At 37.3% G+C, this 17,468-nt stretch overlaps 1 protein-coding gene across 1 annotated transcript in view; it reads right to left on the bottom strand.

The window, feature by feature from the left end:
- ESR2 (estrogen receptor 2) overlaps positions 1 to 17,468 on the bottom strand; it is a 69,711-nt gene that overhangs the window by 30,964 nt on the left and 21,279 nt on the right. Inside the window, exons 3-5 of the mRNA XM_087727370.1 lie at positions 15,139 to 15,632; positions 10,761 to 10,936; positions 6,972 to 7,088 (exon numbers count right to left, since the gene is read on the bottom strand). Of these exons, the coding sequence (XP_087583496.1) occupies positions 6,972 to 7,088; positions 10,761 to 10,936; positions 15,139 to 15,572 (727 nt within the window). The 5' untranslated portion in view covers positions 15,573 to 15,632. The remainder of the gene's footprint in view (positions 1 to 6,971; positions 7,089 to 10,760; positions 10,937 to 15,138; positions 15,633 to 17,468) is intronic.

The raw sequence follows: 17,468 nt of genomic DNA, 5'->3' as shown, positions 1-17,468 counted from the left end.
AGATTAATTATGAAAAGTGAAGTTTCTCAAATACTAATAGCACAAGATTGGGGGAGGCAGTTGAAAACTGTGTAAAGAGTGAAAATGGGGAGGAAAGCAAATTGACAGGAAGAAAAAGAAATAATCCCAGTCCAACAATAAAACTAAAAAAAGACTTATTTGGATTTAAAATGATTCTTAAACCTAGCGGAGAAACAAGCACACATCCATCTCAAATTAAAGCAACTTTCCATCTCCCCACAGCTTTTCTCTACCTAATCTAGATGCCTTGAAAATGGATATTATATAGGCAAAAAAAGAGGAAGTACCTCCTCTCTTCCTGAATAAATGGTTCTGCCCATCCCAGCTCATTCTGGTGTCAATATCAGAAAGTTGACAAAAGAGATTCAGCAACTGAAGTGCTGGGACTGTGCATCCTCTCAGCCCTTCCAACGATGCAAAAGGAGCACCCAGCCAGCATTGAAAAAAGTAAGACAAGTTGTGGGCAAAAAACACCCGGAGTTTCTGGGAGGACAGATTTGATAGGATGTGTGCCTCAGTTTCTCAAGACCTCTAAATAAATGTATTGTCTCTTCCTTATACCTTATTCTTGAATCTGAGGCACTGGGTTTATTTTCTTTTCTTTGTATTGATTTTGTTCCTCTCCTACCCATATTCAAAATTGTGGATTATTGTCCCACTTTTAATTTTCAGGAATGCACCAGTGTGACAAAAGTTCTCAAGATGAAACTACTTCCTTATTATTTTCCCCAAACTATTCTCAATACAAAACCAAATCACAGAATTTACCCCAATAAAAACATATGTACTTTAGATGATAGCCCGCTCTATCGTCCATTTTGGAGCAGACATTGCAATTTATTACTGCATTTATATCAACAGAAGGATTCCTGGTAGTAACTTTACACCCCCTACACAAGGGGCCATAGGACTGAAAACACATAATCAAAGCATGTATAATTCTGGTGCTCTTAATACGTCCACTGATTCAAGCATTAACCGCCGGAACATATAATCATTTTAGCTGTTGATAGAATATAATTCAGATCTATGAGCAAAGTCATCTCCCAAACCTTAGAGACAGCAATGCAGAGTTGGTTGATGATTGATTTCTTCCATTATGCAAAATCAAGTTTGCTTAACTATGTTTACTGAATAAAGCCCACTTGACTGAGTGGCTATATCTTACTCAATCAGAAAGCATGGTTCCAAACTACAACGACTGCATTCATTTATGGAAGACAAAACCAAATGAATCACATTATCAGAGGTGGGTTGCAAATCCCAGCGTTACCGGTTCGCTCATGCTCACATGTGTGCTTGCGTCCAGGCAGGTGGGTGGAGCCTCCTGCCACTGCCACTACCGGTTCATCCAATCCAGGCCGAACTAGGAGCAACCCACTTCTGCACATTATGGTTATGCAGCAAGATATGTGAACTTAACCTGTATCCTGCATTGTCCTTCTCACTTTCTGGAAAAATGGAACTAGGTCCTGTGAGAAGATTCTTCCCCAGTGCCCCTCTCCAAATTGTCTCACTATCATTCACGATCACAACATTAAATTATGTTTCACGATCACAACATTAGATTGTTGAGGGTTTTTTTTTTCTAACAAGACTCAGGTAAGCCGCAAAAATTTAACAAGCTCCCACCAGTATATTTCTGGAGAAAACAAATAACTGACTACTTAAAAACAATAAATCCTTTGCTCCATATTAAATTTTAGACAGTCTCACCACCACCACAAAAGGCTCAAGGGTTTCAGACTGAGATCCATAACCAGTTTGGCTCATTACCTTTGCAGAAACACAGACAAGGATTTATCAAAGAAAGTAACTAAGCTTCTCATTTCCCTTTTGAAAGCGATAATATTTTTGTGCCAGTCCCATTTGCCATTTTTCACACAACGCTCAAGCCACTGTCATTGGCAGAACCATGGACCTTCTGCCACAGTCCTTTGGCACGCTAGCATTCCACAGCCAATTTCCATTTTCAAGAGCGTAAGGATAATTTCAGCCAGTACAGGGCATATTGGTGATTTGCAACTATTAAGCCTTAAAAGAATACTGTGCATTAGATCTATTAAAGCTTCAATGGAAGCAATCACTGGTCCTGTTTCGCCTGTTCTCAAATCTAAAATTATTCATACCATTTTCTGTTTAAATATTTGATCATAGGTTCTCAGACTATTATATTATTTTTTTCCTTATTACTGACGAGAAAAAAGCAGTGAGAAGTTCTAGGGACATATTACAGAGCTATATTTTCAGATGGATTAATGAACACCACTTTTAAAAAAAATATTACTTTTAGGTATAAACATGCAAGAAAAATACAATATAAGAGTTACTTCATGTTGAGATGGACAGAAAATAAATTTAATAAAGAATAATAAATAAAGAATAAGCAAATAGGCACCAATTGCAGACAGTAAAACTGCTGGAGAATTCTGGTAGCTGAAGTCCACATGTCTTAAAATTTCCAAGGCTGGGAAACCTGATCCAAAGTATGGGATCTTGCAGATTATCAAGAGTCTAGTCCCCCTTACATGTCTAGCCTCTCTTATCTGTCTATCTCCTAATTGTCCACTTCCTAATTCACTTTGGGACAACATTGTGTTCTACATTTTTGCAAATAGAAGAGGATCACCTTCTTAAGTCAGAGGAGATATGTAATTCAAAGATGAACAAGTTTCTTGTTCCCTCAACAATCCTAATACTTGTATTCATATCTAGCCTTTTCTCTAAAGAAGGGTACCTCCTTTTTATTTTATTTATTTATTTGTCCAAGAAAATTTTGAACAAAGAAAACAAGAAAATCAAAATGTGACAAGGATGACAGGCACACTGGCACATTCTCTCTCTCTCTCTCTCTCTCTCTCTCTCTCTCTCTCTCTCTCTCTCTCTCTCTCTCTCTCTCCCTCCCTCCCTCCCTCCCTCCCTCCCTCCCTCCCTCCCTCCCCCCCTCTCACTCACACACACACACACACATACACACACACAAACCACCCTTAGGGACCTCTTAAATATGGAGTGAGGTCCACAGAAGTTAAAATTAAAACTATGAAAGTTTTCCTGTTTTATACTTAACATTTAACTAGATAAAGATAACATTTAAGCTGATAGTAAAGCTTGGATAACATTGCACAGTAATTTCATGACTTGGTCATCATAAATTTCATCATTCCAATTTCATATGCTGGAAGAATTGAAATTGTGCAGAGATCAGCCTTCTCCACGTGGGCCAGCTGAGGATGATAGAAATTGTATTCTAACACATCAGTTGAGCTAATATCCAACTTTCAACTTTCTCTCCATCTTCCATCTCATGCAGGTACTGTTATTTCTCAGTTTTATTATGATTCATGTTTTCCCAAAAGGAACTGCACAGTGTTGTAGAGCTTCTATTTGGTTATTTATAGTTTACTTTGGTTGACTATGGAAAATTTGATATCTCTATAATTTGCAAGATCTCAGAATGAACAGTGAAATTTTAAACTTATTCAATATAATTTTCTTCTTGGTAAATCACTCACTTTATATTTGTTCAACAATGATCAATGCTCAGCCATTGGCTAAATACACAGTCATAAATGTCACATATGGGTTGGTGAATTCCTGTATTGTTTTGATTGAAAGTGTAATGTCACCTAACCAAACCATGTTGAATAAGTATGAGATTCTTACCTTCATAATTGTGAGGGCAGAAAATAGTTCTTACTTCACACCCCAGCTCAGTGTATTGTTAATGCTGATTTATTTTAAATTAACAGATGCATGTTGAACAATAGAAGGTTTTCCTTTTAAGTGATCAGGGTGAGCATTTGGTCCCTTCTGCTGTTGAGATATGCTTATTTTTATCTAAAGAACCTGAAATTAAAGCTTACGTACTACTGTACAGTTGTCCTGTAAATAATCTGCATGGTTAAGATGAGATAATTTAGCTTTTATTTGTATGTATGTATGTATGTATGTATGTATGTATGTATGTATGTATATTCCATTTTCCTCTCCCAGAATCAAGAGATAATGGTTGAACTTATAGGCAAGACTCCTAATAAGTAAGTCGCTGTTTTCTTCATGGAAAACAAATTAAAAGATTGAAAAATTCATCTGCAGTGCACAATGTTAATAATATTTAACTTTTAATCTTACTCGGAAGGTTAGGAAACCATTCTTGTATTTTGAAAAAATACAAACCTTCTCTCTCAAATGATTTATTGTAGACATACAGTATATAAATAAAATAGAAATGAATGAATGTATACTGTATGATCAAAAATGCATATTACAACCAGAATATTTAAAACTTGAGAGATTAATAAAATAAAGTATCAAGAACTGTTTTGATCTGAGTTTAGGTATATTAATTTAATACTTATTCTTCAAAACCTACCAGGGTTTTGCAAGAAACGTCTGGGCAGGTGGGTGGAGCCTCCTGCTGCCGCCACTACTGGGCAAACCGGGAGCAACCCACCTCTGGCTGGTGAATATAGTAGTTAATAGAGTAATTAAACAAAATGAAAATTATGCAAATTTATTGTACCCTTGGCTTGGTTAGCAATAGCAATAGCAGTTAGACTTATATACCGCTTCATAGGGCTTTCAGCCCTCTCTAAGCGGTTTACAGAGTCAGCATATTGCCCCCAACAACAATCCGGGTCCTCATTTTACCCACCTTGGAAGGCTGAGTCAACCCTGAGCCGGTGAGATTTGAACAGCCGAACTGCAGAACTGCAGTCAGCTGAAGTAGCCTGCAGTGCTGCATTTAACCACTGCGCCACCTCGGCTCGGTTACTTGTGCTTGGATTGTTTGTTTGTTTGTTTGTCTATTAACTAAAGAATAAGCATTGGAAAATGCCTTGTCATTCATCACTTAAGTTCTTCATCACTTTATTATCGTTCCAAATATCTATTTATACATTTTTCAATATTTCAAAATTGGGTTTTCACACAAACTTTTTGTGTTAAGTAATAGCAGATCATTGGCTGCTATTGATGCCCTGACCAGAATGTAATCATAAAACATAATTCACAATTGCAAGGAAAAGAAGCAACCATATTTTTAAAAATCATTTAAAAGTTATACTATCTACATGCATATTCTGGAAAGATACAACATGCCCAATCTTATTGCTTTAGGGAGGAATCCTTGGGATATGCTCCTCCTCTCCACCAGCCAAGGAACTCATAGTTCCTAAGTACGTACATTCTGTACACATTTATATATTGGCAACTTCATTATTGTGCCAGGTCATCTGTGACAGTATCAAGTAGCTTCTGGAGAAAAATATAGGACAGGATAGGAACAACATACTATTACTAAAACAGTTGGGGAAGTGCTTCCTAGAAACTATTTAAAGACTCTATTCCCTACAAAGATTTAGCTTGGATACAGAAAATGTAGAAGCGTCAATTCCCCGAAAATACTGTATATGCAGACTCCACTACCAACACCTGGGAAGCATGGCTGTCTCTACAAATCCTGGAAGAAACAGCTGTAAATACATTTAATCAAAATTGTTGACAAGCAGACCTATAGTAGTGCTTTATTAATGGGCCTAATCATTTAATGCTGGTATGCTTTAAAACTCTCTGTAGCAGTCCTTAATGCTCAGCAATAAAATGCTCATTGATGCAGAAGTATTGTTGGATGTTTGGAGATGAAGCTTGTGTGTTAGGCCACTACTGTTCTAATGGGAAAGTAGAAATGAAATCCATGCTATATGGTAGATGCCATAATTTCAAATGAAAATCATCAGGACCCTGGATTAAGTGTATTGTTTTGGGGGTACTGTTGATATGTTTCTTTTTGTTTTGTAACTTTTATTGGCACCTGTATTTACATGCATTGCTAAGCTAAACCTTTTTCATTGATTTTTTTTTCTCGGACTGAATTTTTCACTAAATTTTCTTAGTAATCATGGAACTATGAAGTTAATACTGTAAACTGTTTTCAGAGGCTTCACAGAACCAGAACATAAAATAGAGATCAGAAAGTAAGAAAAGTATTGCTTCATTACATGCCTCATGTGCACATTACAAGTCTCTGAAAAAGTCAGCAGCTAAGGTAAGATGTGTATCAAATCAGGCTTATTACATCAGTTAAAAATTTCACAGATCATAAATTACCATTCACTCTCTACAAACTTCACTTAGATGTTAATTCAGTACAGTAATAAAAATGTGCCCAAGCCACAATCTAGGCAAAAATACTAGCAGGAATAACACAATTTATTGATAGTTGACAAATCAAGGAGTCCTTTTAAGTCTGCACAGTCAGTTATCTCCAAGGGACAAGTGGTTCTTCATGTGGGCAGAAGGCAAAAAGCAATATCACAGTAAATTCATGTCAGTTGGGTACTTACACGAATTCAAATAGCTCAAAAAGGGACACTCAACCCATAGATTATTGCAATATTATTGCATATTTCTGAATGGACTTGTTGAAAAACAGCAGAGAAGAAATCATAAGAATTTGAAACTCAGTATCATCTTCAATTAGCTTCTTTAAAGTCTCACAGGAAACAAGTTTATGGAAGAATTCATGCCTCTGTCATAGCCTAATCTCACTTAATATTTTCCTAGATGTTTTGTTGCAATTAGAACTTCCTGTCTAAATGGTGAACAGCTACATTCTCAGGCAATTCTGGAACCTGGAATCTCACACATCTGGAGGAAAGAAGTTGGGGAAGTTGTTCTAATTGGGAAGTTAGTACAGTAGCTTAAAGTATTGATAAAATTTTGCTAGGATGAGTTCGTCACCAAGTTATTTCTCTTATTCGAAGTAGGATGAATCTGAGCTTCAGTAACCAAACAAAACTTCAGGTCCACCTACTACTGACATTAATGGAATTTACACATGGATAACTGAGGTTCTGAATGACAGTGTGCATCTGCTTTGGAATTCAAGCATCATTTTATATGAGAAACCCTATAAGAGAAAATGCCCAAAGGAGCAAAGAACTTACCACATTTCATCATCCCTACTTCGTAACATTTCCGGAGCCGGCAGGCCTGGCAACTTTTGCGTCGGTTTTTATCTATTGTACATTGGTTTGTCGCCGGACAAATATAATCATTGTGCCCTGGAGGGAGAGATAAAAGAAGGTTACATTTTAAAAAAATTACTGTGATAAAGTCTTAGGTTTCATCCTTGCTTTTGAGAAAAGGTATTTTATTTCTTGAGTTAACTACTAACTGGTTAGATTGTCCTTGTAGAACCCTTAGAAAACAGCCATGTGAAAGGCTTCCAATCCCAAAAGAAGGCTGAGTCCTGCAGGCTAAGATGACTGCGTACTGAACAGAGGAAGAATGACCCAGAAGAGTCACCTGTGTCCTTGAGCTAACAAAGAGCATCTTAGCAACACAGAGCATGGAAAAATATATTCTCTGTATCCTCATTCAGTGTAGATTCATGTTTCATTAGGGCTGTGTGTTCCTTAGGGCTGCCTCCTTGCATTACTTTGCTTAAGCAGAGCACTTAGGATTGAAGCTTACAAATTGAGAAGATCCAGAATGAACATGTCCTCCAACAAACAAGCAGCCAGGGAAAGAAGGATCTTCCTTAGATGCAGGGGTGCTTAAGGAAAAGAATAGAATAATAGAAGTCTTATACACCTTTGAGAACTGATTTCAAAGGCTAGCCGATAGAGAAATACAGCTGTCGGGAAATACATGCTGTTGTCAGGCATGTAAAGGGGCTAAAGAGCAAGACAATCCTGTACGCTTCAGTTCCTAAAATGAAAGCAGCAGATGCATTTTGAAAGACCTTTTAGTAGTAACAGGCAAGCATTGTGGCAAGCATGTCATAGAAAAGAACTGTGATCAGCAAAAGAGGCTTTTGTTTTATTTTTGCAAACTACATGAGAGAATTAAAATATTTCCTTTCATTTTGGTAGGTTTCTTATCCTTGGACTAGAATTAACCTCTCTACAAAGATTCAGTAGAGACCAAGGAGAGTCTGGAAAGACAGTTATTTCCTTCTGTGGAGAAGCAGAGAAATGCCAATTTGTGGGAAAAGTTCATATATTCCCACCATTTCATAGTGAGAATTCCTCAAAGCAGATGGTTTTTCTTAAATTTATTTGACAAGCAGGCTCCTTTTTAAAGGGGAAGTTGATAATACAAATTCTAGCTGAATGATAGTGAAAGCAAATCATAGCTGTTCAAAAATGAAGGCAAATGAAGGCAAGTTTTCTTAGTGACATTTTATCTCAACCTTTGTCTGGAGGTTATACTGTATATGATGTTTGAGGTTCAATGCCTGGACTTAGACCATGATGTTCTGAGTGAAATGTTTGATAAAACATCAAGGTCAACAGGAGGCTATGGCCAAGTTTTGCTCACCTAGATTAGCTTAAGAATGATTGTGAATATGAGGAAAAGGAAAAATATCATGTAAAAATAAGTTTTACCATTCTACCTCTCCTATCTTCTTAAGGATTACAATAAAAATCTTCAGTTTATGTTAAGAATAAAGAGAGCTTCTTATATTAGATTTTTATTATAGACTTTGGCTACAAGAATAAGAACTTAACATGCATTAAAGACCTAGATGTGCATTACAAAAATGATTCTATATCTCTTCTTATACTGTAGATGTGTCTTCCATTACTGAATCTCAGTGTCCTAATAAAATATAGATCTATTTAACAATTAACCAGTGGAATGGCTTGTCTTCAGAAGTTGTGGCTGCTCCATCACTGGAGACTTTTCAGAAGAGACTGGACCGCCACTTGTCTGACATGGTATAGGATTGGTATAGACTAGAAGACCTCCAAGGTCCCTTCCAACTGTGTTTTTCTATTATAATTTTATTTCATCTGTTTTCCTCACCTTCAGGTTTATAAGCTCTAACAAGCACACATATAAAAGTCCAAAGTGATAGAGACAGATTTGATGGTTACTTGGAGGGAAACAAGGGTGGAAAGAGAAGAATACAACTGCAAATCACTCCTTCTCCTTGAAAACCACTCGCCCATTTCAAATCTGCTTCCAAAATGGCCTCTTGTGAGGAAATGCAATAGTTTTCTCACATTATTCAGAGATGTCATTCCAATTAAAAGGAAGCTTGGGCTCTATCAACTTTATCGTGTTTGTGCATTTAATGAAGGGGCTGGTTTATACATCGATGCTGATACCAAAAAGGACACAAACCCCAACCCAATTTATTATTTGTAGAAAAATCTGTTTTGTAAAACTGCTGAACCTTTTTTGGAAAACACAGTCTGCGTAGAACAGATGTGATCTCAGTGTTTGGCAGTGAAGGTTGATTATAATCAAAGTTCCCCTGGAAAAAAGATAAAAAATGTTGCTGTGCCAGGTCTCCAACATATGTCATGGCCTTCAAAAGGTTATCTTGTCCAGTTCTAAAGTGTAGTTTACCAAATCATATGCCAGGTAAACACTTTTGCTTTTTTCAATTACCTTAATTTGTTGCATCCAACGTCATACTGTTCCTACAGATCTGAGACTTAACATTCCTAACTGCAGTTACCCTGGAGTAAGTCCTATTGAAACAATGATATTTTCTTAATTGGAGACATAGATATTAGAATAAATATGGGGAAGGAATTTGTCCTGGGATTGAAAGTACATAAATATTTTTGAAGTGAGCAAAAAACTGAGAAAATGTACATAGAATCAAACTGTGAGATTTTTCATAATTGCCACTGAAAGTAGGTCTTTGATTTTTAATCAGTAGATTCCATCCACTAGCTGATATACTAAAGGGAAGAAATGAATCCAGTTTTAATGGTAAATCTAAAAATGAAGACTTCCTGGTACTTTTACATATTTTGAGTCTACTGTTTTACTATAATTGGGAATGAAAATGAAATCTTAATTGGAATGCACAAGAAAATGCTCTTTGATCACTTTTTTGATGATGTTCCATTCCATGTTCATTTTTTAAATTTATTAAGCTTATAGGCCACCTATCTCACCAAAACAACTCTAGGCAGCTTACAATCATTCAATAAAAATGCCATATAAAACATTAAATAATAAATAGAGATCTTAAATTTAAAATTTAAGTAGTTAGCCGTGCTTCAGTGATTAAAAAACAGAAACTCTATAAGATGTTATTAATAACAAGAAGAAACACAGTGATGGGTAATTAATGCTAAATTATTAGTAACTATACATAATAATTCAGTTTATCATGCACATTACTAAATCTCTTCTAAAGCCTCTCTTAAATGCTGCAACAATCATGCAGATGGTATAATATTTTAGTTGTTTGCTTGGCTGGTGTTAGGGAGTTTCAGCTTGTGTACTGTCCCTTAATTTCAGGTGCAAGATTTCCAACATATTGAGAAAGAAATACCCAAAATTGTAAAATAAAATCCAAACTAAATTTCACACTTTGTTTTGGAAGGGGAAAAAGGAGAGAAACTCCTCCTAAAATAGGGGGGGTTAAAAATCCAGTTCTGCAGTATGTGTAGTTATAGCATAGCCCTCTTCGAAATATTGTGCTAATGTAATTAAGACTGGGGTCTCAAGGAGGTCTGCGGGAGGATTAAGTCAAAAATTTCAAATGTTATTTGTAACTACGTAATTGAAGTGCTGCCTCTTTTTTGATTGCATCATGATCCGCATATGAAAGGGGAGGGGTCTGGATGCTGTCTGTCATCTTGACTCCATTGCCTCTCCTCTACACACCTTCCTGGTTGCTCTGTGCAATTTATCTTCATATTCTTACAAAAATCATTGCATTCAAATGAATTGCTTTCCTGGGGATTTCCTGTTTTCCCTACCTTGGATGCTTCTTTTGAAGAAAGCTTTACAGCCTTCACATGACCAAACCCCATAATGATATCCAGATGCATAATCGCTACATACAGCACAGAAATGTGCATCTCTTTTTGAACCAGGGCTGTTTGTGGTGGGACTGGTACAGTCACTGCTGCTGTTTTTTCTTTTCAAGGTGTCTCTGGTGGCAGAAAAGGAGAAAATCTGTCATCAAATCATACAAAAGAATGTGTATTTTGCCTCAACAATGTTCTTTTTTATTTAAATCATCCACATGAAGTTTTGCAGAGTGTGAATTGCAGGAAAAGAAAGCTTGAAATTACAGAAACTTGCATGGATTAGAGTCATAAAAAATATAATACTTATTCTTCAGTACGCGCCACAATTTTGCAAGCTATTAGAGTATGTAATATATTAAACGGGAGTATTTGACAAGCATTAGGTATGTGAAGTCAGATGTTGTGCTAGATTACAACTATCACATTCTCTTCCCAATCACACTAAGCAGTTTATCTTGGTCTGATGAATATAATAATTAGCACGGTGATTAAGCAGAATGAAGATTGCGCAATGAGAAGTTTATCATTCACATGCAAAGTTACTTGTGCTATATTGTTTGGCCAAGTGAAGCAATTTCTTAGACAGGAAAAATCAATACCACAAAGAGTATTAATTGCAAAGCATTTGTATTAGTTGTTTTATTCATTCATTCATTCACTTTCATTATTTGATTTCTTATTCTATTTTTATTGCCAGGGACAGGAACAGGTGCTTCTGTGATAAAAAAAATTATGTCTGGTCTTGAACAGTATACATTTTATATTGGGATGAAGGGAGGTGATTCCATTTGTTGTCCTTGCTAGAGATCTCTGGTTGTCGCCTGGACACATTCCTCCAAAAAATGTGCAAGAAGTAAGCTTTGATCCACCAAATCAGAAATTTGATAAATACAAGAACTTTTTAAAAGACTAATACACACATTTTGTTCCTTTTTGAGGCCTGAAACATTGCTTTAGCTGCACAGCCATCCATGGGGAAAAAGAAAGTGTGTGTGTGTGTGTGTGTGTGCACACACACAAACACACAGAAAAGAGGATTTCACTTGTAATCAAAGTCTTCAAATGTTTCAATCACACGGTGAATCTTCCCTCTCAGTGTTTCTCAAACTTGGCAACTTTAAAACATGTGAATTTCACCTTCCCCATGCTGGCTGAGAAATTCTGGGAATTGAAGTCCACACATCTTAAAATTGCTAAGTTTGAAAAACATGGCTCTAGCTAGCCAGACTTTAATTCATTCACACATATATCCCAGAATTTCCATGCTTACATTTACACTTCATAGTACATATGTATTACAGTCTTTATTTCAGAGACAAATCAGGTGTCCTCTATTCTTTCTTGAGTAAAAGGAGATTTGATAGCCTTCTACCTTTCTTGTCAGTGATGAATGACAATGTGCAAATCCAAAAGGATTTGAAGAGCAGATGAGCAGAAGAGAAGCCACTACATTCAGAAGGCCGCATATAAGCATCCAGATAAATGTAGGTTTCTGAATTGTAGCAAATGTCTCTGGGTTTCAGAAAGGAGAAGCTTAAGAGAGCATGTATCCTTAAAAAAAATTATCTTCCAACTGAAGCAGAGTTTTATATTTCACATTTGAAAACAAAATCCTTCGTTAGGAAAAAAAAAATAAAAAATAAAAATAAAATGCCCTATGCTCACTTAATCAAGTAAAGGGAGGGGCCAGCTCCATGTAGTTCATATTCTTCCCATCTTTGAACTTTTAATTTAAGTTACAATTCATGAATTTTCAATACCACAATCATTGTTTCCATGGCAATAAATTGATGTCATGAACACAGCATTAAGACGGCACCACAAAAATGAAACAGAAGGGGAAGTGCAACTGTGAAAGAGAATGTGTTCAAAGGCAGAGCATTTTGAAGATGAGAAATCACTCATTACACTTACCCTTCAGAAGGAATGGAGGATTTCATTGCACAATAAAATATATTCTCTGGCTTGTCAAGGAACTAAAAGAGCGTCCCGTGCAGCTTTCTCCAACCTGTTCCTTCCAGATGTGTTAGTTACTATCTCCCATGATATCTGGGGATGACAGCAATAAGACATCTGGAGGACAGCTTGTTGCAGCTGACTGAGACAGACCTGAAACTGTCTGAAGTCCAAACTAGTCCCATCAACAGCACAAAATTTCTACTCTTACTTCATTTTTATCCTATCCCTTTTCAATAAAGAATCCCCAAATCTGTATGCAGATTCTCAATCATCCAGGTCATGGCTGTCCCAAGATGCTTTTCAAAAAGCAAGAAAGCCTAATTGCTCTCTGAAAAACACCTTTGGGAGTCCCAAAAGCAATACATGGTGTTCTTATCCGTTATTTTATAGCTGGCCTCAGTCTTGCATGATAGTGAGAGAGAGTATTTAGTCCAAAGTTCTTGGACTAAATACTTTTTCTTTTCAGGAATGGTCAAAACCATTTTGCTAGCTGAGGCAAACGGTAAACTGATGTCCTTCACCCATCTCATGCTGCTAAGGTGACTGGACTACCAGTCTTATTTTAATCCACATGATGTGCTGGTTTCCTCTCCATATCCAAAGTTAGGCCAGCTAAGAAGGACAGAACATGTTCAGAGTACATACAATATTATCTTCTAATAAAGCAGGTTGACACAAAGAAAGTTCAGAAGGAAGAAGTCAGTCTTCCTCCAGGCAGGGGTGGAGGTGTTTCAATATGCCTAATAATAGACCAGCTTGGCTCCTCATCCTATCTTCATTCAGGTATTTCACCATTTCCTAATTGTTACACAAGGAATCTTCCCATAGTCATTTTATTAGTAAACTGTTCTTGAACAAATAGACTGTATGTTACTTGAAGAAGAAATTCCATATTATCCAGAAAACTTATCATCCTTTGTCCAGTGACTTTAGTTTCTTTCATAGCCACTAACCTAATTAAATTTCTATACTTGACAAGATTTCTACCCCAGAGTTCTCTAAAACCATTTTGATTTCTATGAAAACAAACTTATTTCCAAGCACAGAGTTATACAATAAAGCTGAATGATGGGAAATTCACAATAGATAGGAATTCTTAACATGCCTCTGATTATAGGGGTGGTTTGAAATCAAATTCTGAGTGCTTCCAGAGTTGTTGGAAAATTCCCCTTTAAGCTTAAAACACCTGTTTCAATCTGAAGTAAAGCTATTACAAAGTTGAAACATGTCCAGAATGGCTAGAACACAAAGTTTGGGCATTTAAAACTTCTAACTTCAAAATGCAAAATTAATACAAAATGCTTGGTGCATCTCTAGTAAATTAGATGGAGATTTTTATCATGGGATTAGACAAATTAATGAAGGATAGAAAACCATCAGTGACTACTAGCCCTGATAGTTATATATTTTCTCCAGCATCAGCCCTATGCATGCCAATTTCTGAGGAAAAGAGAAAGGTACAGTGTTCACGTCTTATTTATATACTTTCCCTAGTCTCCAAGTTGACCACTGTAGGATCAAAATGCAGGATTTATTTGAGGTTCCTCTACTCCAATTATACTGAGAGTCTGTCATATGCTAATTCCACCCAATACATATGGGAGAAAACAAATGGTCCAGAAAAATAATTCTTCAAGTACAGGATAAGAAAGTAAATTATTTAATAAATATAGCTCCTTTTTTCCTAAAAGGAAAAAAAAACAGCCTTGAAATGAGAAATAATCAAATTGAACTCTATTGCTAGCATACATCACAAATACTATGTAGATACAATTTTGCATTATCAAAAACTCAGTAGTATTTTTAAAAATAGTCCTCTTCTGAATATATTTATTGCCCTTTCCCAAGATTTCTGTTCTCTTACATCATCCCCTAAATGTCAAGCCAAATGTCTGAAAGTTCAAGTTTCATCTCAGCTCTGACTTCCAATATTTAAACCTGTGACTGAACTGAGTTCCTATAGTCTCATTTAAATAAGATTGACTTAAGAACATGGATAAATATTAAGAAGTTCTATTTTTTAAATTATTTCAAAGCAGAGAGGCAAAATAGATATCCATGAGGTATCTCTGATTGGCTTTCCCAACTTTGAAGGCAAATTGAAGGTAGAGGAAAGAATAATTTGATCAGGAAATAATTCGTGCTATTTTCCTCATTAAAATCCGTGGGCCTTTCAAGCTGCTATCAAACAGATACCAAGGAAAGGAAAAGGCTTATCATCTTTTAGAAATAACTCTGTTTCTTCACCCCATGATCTATATTTAACTACAATTATTCAGATCTTTTGCCTAGGCATTTTGGACCCGGTTTCTACACTGGACTGAATATTTAGCACTAGACAAATAACATTTTTTTTAAAAATTACCTGTGAATAGGCAAGACATGATCCACAGGTCGGGCTTCACACCAAGGGCTTTTTGGTTGCTCCGCGTATAAAACTGATGATTGGCAGTGCACTGTCAGAGGAGAGATGTGGCCAGAATTGGACCACATCATGCTCGGACTCGCCGTCTGCCTTAAAGTGGCATTTTCTGAATCGCTGAAATTGGCCGGAATGTTATAATTCATCATCGAAGGGCTGTAGAAAGCCATGGCTGAGTAGTCGGGTCTGTTCTCCATGTAACAGGATGGAATGTAGATCGGGCTGTGTTCCACAGTCAGAGCAGCCTGGCTGCAGCTGAAAGGGATGGGGGAGCTCTGTTCAGAGATGGCGCTTTTGGCTTCTTTTTTACTACATCCGAGATCTTGAATTGGTGGCAAATGAGAACATTCCTTGTGAGACGATGCACAGAGGGACATGCTGGAGTGAGATGGATGCCAAATGTCGCTTTCTTAATCAGTCATCCCCCAACATTTAATCTGGAAAACAGCAATGCTAAAGATACATAAAATACATTTTTAAAAAGAAACACCCCTGCTTCCTCACTCTCATTTCCTGGCCGTGCACATCTGGGGCAACGATATGAACAGCAAGCAGTTTATCACAGTGGTCTCCAACTTTGGCAACTTTAAGACCTGTGGACTTCAACTCCTAGAGTTCCTCAGCCAGCTTTGCTGGCTGAGGAACTCTGGGAGTTGAAGTCCACAGGTCTTAAAGTTGCCAAGGTTGGAGACCACTGGTTTATCAGACCAATGAATACAGAAACAGTCCTAATCAAACATAAACATGGTGATCCTATGAGAACCAAGAGTTCTGCTGCGTGTGGATGGGAAAGGTGAAATCTTGAAATCTCCCATTCATCTAAAGCAGAGGTGGGTGACTTGAGGCTCCAGAACCAGGTTTTAAAGGGTCTTTAAAGGCAAAGCTTAGACAAAACTCAGCAGTATGGTTTCCCCCTAATTTGAGGCAAGAAGCACACAAAAACGACAGCATCAATAGCAATATTAGATTCAAGAAAGAAATACAGCCCAGGACTTTCCAGCCCAAAACTCATTAACGAAAAATAAGAAAACTTTTGCTCTGCCTACATGTCTGCATGATATGACCCAGCTGAATTTAGATCATGGCTTCACCAACTGTTGACTTTTGCCCTTCTAAAAGGAAGTGAGACTTCCAGACTTCCAATGGTTGTTCATCTCCAATCAAAATAATCTAGTAATAGTGACTAATACTGTTAATCTGAGGAAGGGGACAAGTTTCACTGTGAGCACTGAAACATGTCAGTGCAGATATTATGCCACAAAGAAATGATATATGTTCATCCAAGATTCATCCTACCATTGGTAGAACCATGCTGCAAATTTCCAGGGCAGAAATACCCTACCATGGTCATTCCAGGCGCAAAAAACTGAGGGTTGCATGATTGCAATGCTTGTCCAACCCTTAATCCTTTTTCTACCTGAGGTGAAGGGCAAGCTGCCATTTTCACTTCACATACAAGTTACAAAAGTCAACCCAACTGGCAGTTAAATTATACTCTAATGCCAAAAATGGGACAGTGGCCGTGATTACACTTGAAAGTAGTAGGTTACTACAGTTGAAACAGAGCATATAATCCCCACAGCAATCCCTAACAGCACCTATAGCTTTTGCTTGTGTTACTTACTAGAACTGGTCAGAAAGTATAATTTCCCTGTATTTTTTAAGTATTGATCACAGTTCAAAACAATCATTAACTCCTGCTTTCAAAGCTCCAGACTATATAATGTCATCATCAACAACTTATTTTTGCTCATGGGATTACAAGTAACAAGAGGTCTGACAATAAGGCCATGATGGCACCAAGTGGGTGGGCCAAAATGTTTTACCCCATTTTAAACTTGCTTTCTGGTGAGGTTCTGTTAATATATTGGGTGGGGGGAGGTGCATTTTAAAATCACAAGGCCTGCTAATTTATTGCTATACTTCCTTGGCATGCTGACTAGGGACCTGGGGGAAGGGAACTGCAAAGGAACCCAGCAGGTTGCAGCACTTGATGTGGGTTCTACAGTAAGCAGTGATTGGTTCCGGATCCCGCTGTAACCAGTACGGTGCAACGGGGCCCAGCGTCCACCACATGAACGCGCACAGCACATGCACAATGCGAGCATGCAGCCTTACCTCCTGCAATGCCTCTGTGATGCTCCAGGTGCTTGATGGAGCATTGCGCAGGCACTGTACGCTCTGTGCATATGTGCGGAAGCACCAAAGAGCTCAAATACAGGTAAGGAGAGTGGGCAGGCGGGTGGGCCCTCCAGAGCACCATACCAGAACGG

Source organism: Thamnophis sirtalis, unplaced genomic scaffold (assembly GCF_051295495.1).
Source record: "Thamnophis sirtalis isolate CommonGarterSnake01/CBP01778 unplaced genomic scaffold, rThaSir2_p1.2 scaffold_1, whole genome shotgun sequence".
Classification (NCBI taxonomy): Eukaryota; Metazoa; Chordata; class Lepidosauria; order Squamata; family Natricidae; genus Thamnophis; species Thamnophis sirtalis.
This window is presented reverse-complemented; position numbering and strand designations above follow the sequence as displayed.